The sequence below is a fragment of the Gavialis gangeticus genome, unplaced genomic scaffold (assembly GCF_001723915.1).
Source record: "Gavialis gangeticus isolate Ggan-Ray unplaced genomic scaffold, GavGan_comp1, whole genome shotgun sequence".
Taxonomy (NCBI): domain Eukaryota; kingdom Metazoa; phylum Chordata; order Crocodylia; family Gavialidae; genus Gavialis; species Gavialis gangeticus.
The window spans coordinates 13,164,297-13,173,412 of NW_017729008.1; the positions used below are offsets into that span (position 1 = coordinate 13,164,297).

The window sequence follows — 9,116 nt, forward strand, 5'->3', positions numbered from 1 at the left end:
GGGGGGGGGGGGTTATTAATTGATAAAGATCCAATTTACAATCTAAAGAGGTGTTTGACAAATAGGGTGTCATTAGTTTCCATTAGTTTAGCCCTCTGTGTCCAAGATGCAGGTCTGCTGTTGGAAAATCTACTCTCTATTAGGCAAGAATGCAACCTTTGTCTTAAGCTGACTAGATTCCAACTGTAATTATCTCAGATATACTTAGCTCCAGGAAGAAAATACAGAAGGAGGCATGGTCTCTCTGAAAGAAGCAGATAAAAGTTTTTCTTAACTAAATCAATAAAGGCAGCTACTTCATAGTTTTAGAAGAACCAGCCCTTTTTTTATTAAGTTAGGTTACACAGGGAGACCCATAAAAAGCAAGTCAGTATAGAATAGGACTTGAGCCAATATGTGAAATCTTGGCTACAGCCTGTAAGTGTCTTCACTGAGTGGAGGGGGAAGTTCAGGAACACTTTTACATTCATTTTCTGACTAGTTCTGGCCCTAGGGAACCTATTTTTGTGAAGAAGTTTGGAATGTTGAAATTCTTGTGAAACTGTTTAAACCAACCCTGTTTTCATTTTGGTTTGCTAACATTTAAAAATGTTTATAAAACATGGAGATTGCATAAATAGTTTTGCACTTGCATATAGGGTACTAGCACGAGATGGAGTGGCCACATCCAGATGTGCAGGGGCATGTGTTTTCAGTGGCAACAATTGTAGCAGCAGAAATCTGTGTCAGCACATGCCCCTGTCTGTCGAGGGACAAATTGTCCTGCTTCGGCCCTTGTCCAGCTCCTCCTGGCTCCCTGTGTGCTGAAAGAGCCGGGGCACAAATGAAGTGTTCTGGCCAGCCAGCTGTGCATCTCCCTGGAGGACCAAGCCTCTGTGTCTGCGAGTACATACCCCTGTCATGTGTGCCATGCCACCTTATTCCTCATGCTTTTTGTTGCTACCAGGATTTCCTGGTAGTAAATTTTGACACTGCACTGCAGATTTGCAGTACAGGGCACATTTTAACATTCCCTGTGTGTGGTTTGTGGTGCCACAAACTGCATACCTCTGCTTGTCTGAATGTGGCCAGTGAGTCTGAAAAACCTGCATCTTGATGTAATATTTTAGACCTGACTCCAACTCACAAAATATTCCTGGAAGCTCCTTTCTCTCCAATGGAAGGCTTGTACGTATGACCTTTTTTGAAAGACTATGCCCTGCTGCCTGAAGTCTGAGGAACATACCCAAATTCTCTCTAAAAAACATGTGGGAAAGCTTGAAGGGGCATCCTGACCTGCTATTGACATTTCTTTAAAATGTGCCTCTTCTTCATGAGACAGTATCCTTAGGAATGTGCGGGATATTATTTTATTTATATACAGATAAGCATGGGCTTAGATCTATTTGAAACAGGAAAAGTAAATACTTCCATAGCCTGTTACTATATCCCTTACTGGGCTTGTATAAAGGGTATCAGATAAAAAACAGAAGTCTCTGACCAAAGGAAATAACCATATATTTCTGGCTCATTTGTTCCTGGAAACCCTACTGTTTGATGGTCCTCTTCTGCCTGGACTTCCATTGTTTTGAGTTTTTTAAGACATGTCCCACTATTACTGTTTTGGTTTGATTTGGCTTATTCTAGTCAGACAGGCCTCAAAAAGTAATTAGCATTCTGATAGGGCATCTAGATATATGTTTACATGCCTGATGTGTGATGAGGCAAATTCTAGTACAAATAATACATGAAAACTTGTAAGTAAAGAAGAATCTGTTATAGAATGGAACAATAGCTTTTTAGTGACTTCTTTGTGTGTCTGTTTTATTACAAACTCAATTTCATTTGTGATCAGTGGTTTAAAGTAGAATGGAATTATAAATTTAATGTCTCATCACAATGAATAAATGTATGAAGAATTGTGCAATAGTTTCAGTCAATCTTAATGTAATGAGAGAGGTCTATTTTAAACAAAGGACAATGGTGTTTGTGCATTTTTAAAAGAGTTTAGGTTCTCTAGAAGGCAATGTATAAATTAGTGAACCTAGAACATGTAAGTGCAGAGAGAATCTGCTACTATACATGGTCATTGAAGCTTCTGTAACTATAGATTTCTGTTGCCTCCATTGAATTGGAATGTTTTAAATCTGTTTAATTTATCAATATTGCAATCGCTTTCCCTTCTTTTTTTAGGGAGTGAGCATCATTGAACGCCAATATCCTCAAGATCGTACCCCATCATGGACTGGAATAGGATTTGTAAGAGTCCCTGAAGGGGCATTCCTGGAATTCTACATAGACAATATTCCATATTCTATGGAGTATGACATTTTGATTCGTTATGAGCCACAGGTAAATGACCATTCTTTCTACGTTGGTTTTGCCTTTGAATAGGTGATAGCAAACTATAACTATATTTAATTCATGCCTGAATTTTCCTTGTGAAATGATATAGGCTCATAGGCAAATTGATAATCTTCTTTGCTATAAATCTAGAAATACAAAAGAATTGTACAGACATCTAAGACCATTTTCACTGCAGTCAAAATCACCACTGTTCATTTATTATGATTGTGCAGTGAAGGTGCATGGTACATAAGTGGAGAAATAATGACAGGTTCCTTCTGGGAGAGCTTATAGTATAATTTAGACTTAACACAGCAAGTCAACTAACAAACACAGGATGTGGAAGTAATGCTGGTCAAGGACAGAAGTACTTTTTAAAGCACTCCAAATAGTGAGAGTACAGACATAAACAGCCAAAGCAGCACTTAAAAATGGCCCTAAAAATTAAGAATATTTTTGAAGCCCTTCCTGAAACATCTGTGCACTCCACCAGTTGTGTAGCATCAGACAGGGCTACTCTGTCCCCACTCATCTCTGATGGTGAGGGGAGGGAGGCGGGGGGAAATGGAGTAAGTATTCGCCTGTGTGCTCAGCTGTCCTCTGGAAACTGGAGACTGAGAGGCATGTAGGGATTCTGTATCCAGCCCCCTAGCTTGAGAGCAGTGCTGCCGTATGCCTTCATGGCCATTTTGACGTTGTGGAGGAGGCTGGAGGGGATAGGTAGCCATATGTTTGCACAGCACCCTGTATTTGAAGTGCTCCATATTTGGGGGTTCTTCAAATATATGCCTCTCTATGGCCACTGTGTAATTTCTGGAGCTATTTGCACATTTCAGGTATTGAACTCTCATCTCAGAGTTCACAAGCACTCTATTCTGTTTGCAGATACTTCGCAGATAGGAAAAAACTACCAAATATTTGCAACACAGAGGGCACCCAGCTCATTTCATGGCAGTAGAACACTGAAATGTAATTATTGTCACATGCACATCTTGCAGTTTCACACACATCTTGTTAGCTTCCTTTTTCAGACTCCTTTTTATGTCAGGAGAAATGTAATAACCTAATCATTCAGTAACACTGATCAATCTTTCCAGTTACCAGACCAATGGGAAAAAGCTGTTATCACTGTGTCACGCCCAGGCAAGATTCCAACTAGTAGCCGATGTGGTAACACCATTCCTGATGATGACAATCAGATGGTATCGCTATCACCAGGCTCGAGGTTGGTAGAACTATAGCTGTGTGCTTGTTTTTTTTTCATACAGCAAAGAAGTTTTTTTTGCAGAAAGTAGCAAGTTCCAGATGACTGAACCTGTTCCTGAATATGAGAGCTGAAGATCAGAAATAATTTTAGCCCTTCAAAAAGAAGGAGAGGGGAAGCCAGAAAAGTCCAGAAATGAAATGTTTTGGTTTTTCATTTTGAAGATTGCCAAAATTTAATCTGAAAAGGGTTAAAGACCCAGACATAAATAATTTCATTTTTGTTGATCTGCAAGCCAACAGACCCCTTTTCTTTTACAAGAAAACCTGAAAAAAATTCATTTTGGGTTGAACAGAAATAAACTATTTAGGTTTTTTGGCTCAGCTGTCACGCAGAATGGTCTTTATTTGCACAGCTCCAATTAAACAATTCTAGTATTCATTATATGATCTTTAGTGGGGGGAGGGAGGAGAGGGAGAGAGAAAGGAGGGATTGGTTTTGATAACACAAGTTTCCAAATCATCTCTTTAAAAACTTACCGTTCATTCATCTTAAAAAAAAGCAGACAAGACTGGGCAGGCAGGAATGTTTTACAAAGCCCACCAAAAAAGTTTATTGTGCTGAACATCTGAATTAAGAAATACATCCTGTTTCCATTACAGATATGTAGTCCTCCCACGCCCAGTGTGTTTTGAAAAGGGACTGAATTACACTATTCGTCTGGAGCTCCCACAGTATTCCATCCTGGATACTGAGATGGAAAGTCCGTATACTCTCATTGATTCTGTAAGTGCCAGTTACACTGAGAAAGTTTAAAAGAAAAATGTACTTAATTCTTTGAGAGTTAAATTCTTCTGTTGCATCCTTCTGTAGAAGGCACTGGAATCGGAGGATGTTCCATACACCATTGGTTGAAATGGGACATAGGCTTAACAGTTTAAATCACTATAGATGTTCTTAGACTTAAGAGTGTGTGCTGCTCTATTTCTTGTCTAATCAGAGCTCTGTTTTGTGCTTTATAGGATTGAAAATAGTCTCCTGAACTGGTAAAAGTAGTCCTTGGGAAAAGGTATATTTATACCTCAAAAATATCAAACCTGGCCTTTCTAAACACTGGTTTTGCATAAATTATAAAATTGTTGTCCTAGCAAAAATACTCCATGGAAATTAAAACAAGCCTATTGTTTTAATTCCAAGTTCAGTCCCCGCTTGTTACTGAGCACTCTGTTTTGTGTATTTTTGTTTCTGACCCTTAAAGGTCAGTGTAATAGGAAATGACATAATACTGAGTTTGGGCAAAAGTGGACTGTGGCACTATACATGGTAACACTTTGTCATTGCAATATTGTTTTACAGCTTGTTCTTATGCCTTACTGCAAATCACTGGACATATTCACGGTTGGAGGCTCAGGAGAAGATGCAGTCACTAACAGTGCTTGGGAAACCTTTCAAAGATATCGGTGCCTGGAAAACAGCAGGAGTGTGGTGAAAACCCCAATGACAGATGTCTGCAAGAATATTATTTTCAGTATCTCTGCATTGTTACATGAGACAGCATTAAGTATGTATAAACTCCACCGACTTGCATGTGTGTTAAGCAAAAGGTGATACTTGGATCTATTTTACTGTATTTACTTGAATCCAAGATGAGGTTTTTTTTCCCCGTTCAATATTGGGGGGACACCAAAAAAGCCTTACCTTGGGTTTGAGTCCCAGTCCAGGGCAGGTAACAGCTCTGGGTGCAGCCCTCACAGAGCTCTAACTCATGCCCTGGGCTGGGACTGAAGCTGGAGCTGCTGCCTGGAGTCAGCAGCAGTTGCAGTGGGTCTGAGTCTGGGGCCAGTGCCTTGAGTCAAGTGATTGAGTGGGCCAGGGCTGGGGCCAGAACCACTGACGCCACCTGCCTAGGGCCAGGGCTAGAGCCAGCAGAGCTCTGTGCCCCAGGTTGGAGCCAGAGATACCCCATAGGATACATGGGGTGGGCAGATGCTGTTGGGGGTGGGGTAAGTGGTAGGGGAGGCCAGGGGGCAGTGGGGTAGGCGCCAGGCTGGGGGAAGGGGCAGGAGTCAGGCAGCTTGCCTCCATGCTTCTGCTTTCCCTGCTACAGTGGTGCAGAGACTAATTTAAGATGACCCCTGAATAATTAGATTCTTTACATGGAAAATTATAAGAAACTTATAATTCTTAATTATTGGGGTGGGTCTTAATTATGGAGGGGCGGGGGTCTTAAATTTGAAGTTGTGTTGGATTCGGGTAAACCAGGCATGTACTGGGTGCCATGACCTTCGTCAAATTCTGTTTTCTTTTCCTGTTCAGCTTGCCAGTGCAACCCTCAAGGCTCAGTAAGTTCAGTGTGTGACCCTAATGGAGGACAATGTCATTGCCGTCCAAATGTTGTTGGAAGAAAATGTGACAGATGTGCTCCTGGCACTTACGGGTTTGGACCTAATGGCTGCAAAGGTGTGTTAATTTGTAAAATCTGAGCATTCATTCTTGTCAGACAATAGCTCATAGAATAATGGGGAATACTGGCATTTAATGCAAAGGTACTCAGTTTAAAATTTCTTTTGCGTTAAGTGCTAAATTCTGTTACAGTTTTGTCCTTGCTTGAACAAAACTCAAGTGGGAGTTTTGCCAGTCACAGCTGCAGAATCAGTTTCTGAGGCTGGGACCATGTAAATGTAACAGAGTTTTTGTTGTTGCTTTTTTTCTTTTTCTTTTAGCTTGTGAATGTCATGTTCAAGGCTCTGTTCATTCCTTCTGTCACTCTGAGACTGGCCAGTGCCACTGCTTCCATGGAGTTTATGGTCGTCAGTGTGATCAGTGCTTACCTGGATACTGGGGCTTTCCCAGCTGTCAGTCTTGCCAGTGTAATGGCCATGCAGATGGCTGTGATCCCTACACTGGGGAGTGCTTGAATTGCCGCGATTACACAATGGGTCACAACTGTGAAAGGTATTGTCTCTCCTCGTAGCCAATATTAGTTTGGATGTAAGCAATTATCTACTCTACTGTCCCATGCAGAATTAACGGTTCTCCCCAGTCATGACTGAGGTGAATCAGTCCCACTGGGTATATCTACATGTCCAATTACTGTGAAGCAATAAACTCCAGAGCTGTTTGAGCCAGAGTAAACTGCTTCCAGGTGCTGAACCCACACATGCGCCTGGGACAGCAGCAATTTGAGCTGGGGCGGAGCAGGCCTTTGGCTGGCTGGGCTAACCTGGAGCAATTTCTGCCCATGGTCAGTGTTTACACATGTTTCAGCGCAATAAATTACTCGCCATGAGATAGTACTGTCAGAGACTGTCCCTGGCAGTACTATCTTACAGCAGAGTTAATTAGTTTAATGCACTCTAATATTGGCCCAATGTGTAGACAGTGACACTTTACTGCAGAGCTAATTAGTTTATCCCCCAGTAAAGCACACGTAGATGTACCCACTGAGCTCAGAGAAAAAAAACAATTTGATCAGGCACCTTTGTTTGCAACAAGGTGCCCTACCCTGATAACCCTTCAGGGAACACATGCCATTTGTTTTTGAAGTGCTGATGGCCCATATATAGATATCTTGGTTTGGCCTGTATGTAAAGATCTTGGTTTACCTAGTTGGACAGCTGGGTTCAGGAGGACTCTGAGGACTTGTATTGCCCAAGAAAGGCCTGGAGTCATGAAAGGAAAAGAATTATATTAATTTTAATACAGCAGTCTTAGCAAGAATATGTATGGCTGAAAGTACTGCACAACAAAAGCCAAACTTGGGGCCCTCATGCAGAACTCCCTGGTGACTGGTGTGACTGATTGCAGCCAATGAAGGCCCCGTCCTTTGGCAGCAGCTGCTGAGTACCTGTGTGGTCTCCTCTGTCTGCCCTTGCCTGAGTACAAGAGGGTGTGTTGAGGAAGAACATGCTCAGTGAAGGGATTTCCCCACTGAAATATTTCCAATAAAGCTACCAGAATTGGTTTTAAATCCTGAACGAAAAGTGTGAATATCAGATGATGGATCTGAGCTGCAGCAGTTTGGCTTGGCTTTGTTCTTGTATTTTATGCTTGTGTGAGCCAGACAAAATATGCTTATGGTAGTATTATTCAGACTATGAATGGCATTTGCAGACCTAGAAAGATATTGTTTTCTTAGCCCCTCTCTCCTCCAGTCTTGAAAACCCAAATGTAGTGTCATTTTCCTGCAGAAAAAATGTTTTATACAGTGTTTACTTACAGTCTTTCATCTGCCTTTACTTAATGCAGATGCCTTGGTGGCTTTTATGGAGATCCTGTCCTGGGATCAGGCGATCATTGTCGGCCTTGTCCTTGCCCAGATGGCCCAGAAAGCGGGCGTCAGTTTGCCAGCAGCTGTTATCAGGATCCTATTACTCTACAAGTTGTGTGCGTCTGTAACATGGGGTACATAGGTAAATACCAAGGGCATTAAATGTCTTGCACCTGTTGATTTGGCATTACAGTGAGGGGAATGTGTATGTACGTTTGGGACAGGTTGTGTCAGTATCGGTATTAATGCATGTGCCAGTTCTTATTCACAAATTGTGGACCAACCTCTGCCAAGCAGCATCTACAAACATAAATAAGAAAAACAATGTCAAAGAAAGGGGAGAAGTTACTTTATGGATGGTGTCTCTCTCATAATAAACAGTTAGAAGAATCTGTCCTAAACAGAAGGCAAACCTGCAAGTTAAGGTGGAACCTTAAAAATGAAAACAACTTCCACGGTCAAAATATCTTACCTCTTTCAAGCTAAGTGAAAAGTTATGATGACTCCCTGCCAATGTTGGTGCAACTCCATTGAAACCAGTGGAGCTATGGCAATTTAAAAGAAGCCAGCCAAATATGATGTTTTGTTACTCTGAATATGTCAGTAACTCAATTAATTGCCATCATCAACCTATCAGTCTTTCTTTTTATTAAGTTATATGTTAACAAGCTGCAATAATAATTCCTGTCCTGGTTGTTTGTTTGTTTAAAAAGGAAGCAGATGTGAGGCATGTGCTTCTGGCTTCTTTGGAAACCCCAGCGAGATTGATGGAGCCTGCCAGGAGTGCCCCTGTAATGACAACATCGATGCGACTGACCCAGAGGCCTGTGACAAGCAGTCTGGGACCTGCCTGAAGTGCCTGTATCATACAGAGGGTGAAAACTGTCACCTCTGTAAAGATGGGTATTATGGCAATGCACTGCAGCAGGACTGTAGAAGTGAGTGAAGTTCCCATTCCTCACCTGTGAAGTTCCCATTCCTCTGGCCACCGTTCACTTAGCTGCCTTAGGCTCTAGAACCTCATACAGTGAATAAATTCTGGAGGTGCTGACTTCGCACAACAGCTCAGCACTTTCATAGTTTCTAGGGTCGGAAGGGACCTGAGCAGATCATCTAGTCCGACCCCCTGCCATGGCAGGAAGAGCACTGGGGTCAAATGACTCCAGTAAGGTGGTCATCCAACCTCCTCTTAAAAACCCCCAGGGTGGGAGCCTGCACCACCTCACTTGGAAGCTGGTTCCAGACTCTAGCCGCCCTGACCGTGAAGTAGCGCCTCCTGATGTCCAACTTAAACCTTCCCTCCGCCAGCTTGTGACC

At 42.1% G+C, this 9,116-nt stretch overlaps 1 protein-coding gene across 1 annotated transcript in view; it reads left to right on the forward strand.

The window, feature by feature from the left end:
* LAMB1 (laminin subunit beta 1) overlaps nt 1–9,116 on the forward strand; it is a 71,127-nt gene that overhangs the window by 25,996 nt on the left and 36,015 nt on the right. Inside the window, exons 14-21 of the mRNA XM_019509399.1 lie at nt 2,173–2,331; nt 3,423–3,550; nt 4,192–4,315; nt 4,886–5,090; nt 5,846–5,989; nt 6,253–6,484; nt 7,778–7,941; nt 8,513–8,737. Of these exons, the coding sequence (XP_019364944.1) occupies nt 2,173–2,331; nt 3,423–3,550; nt 4,192–4,315; nt 4,886–5,090; nt 5,846–5,989; nt 6,253–6,484; nt 7,778–7,941; nt 8,513–8,737 (1,381 nt within the window). The remainder of the gene's footprint in view (nt 1–2,172; nt 2,332–3,422; nt 3,551–4,191; nt 4,316–4,885; nt 5,091–5,845; nt 5,990–6,252; nt 6,485–7,777; nt 7,942–8,512; nt 8,738–9,116) is intronic.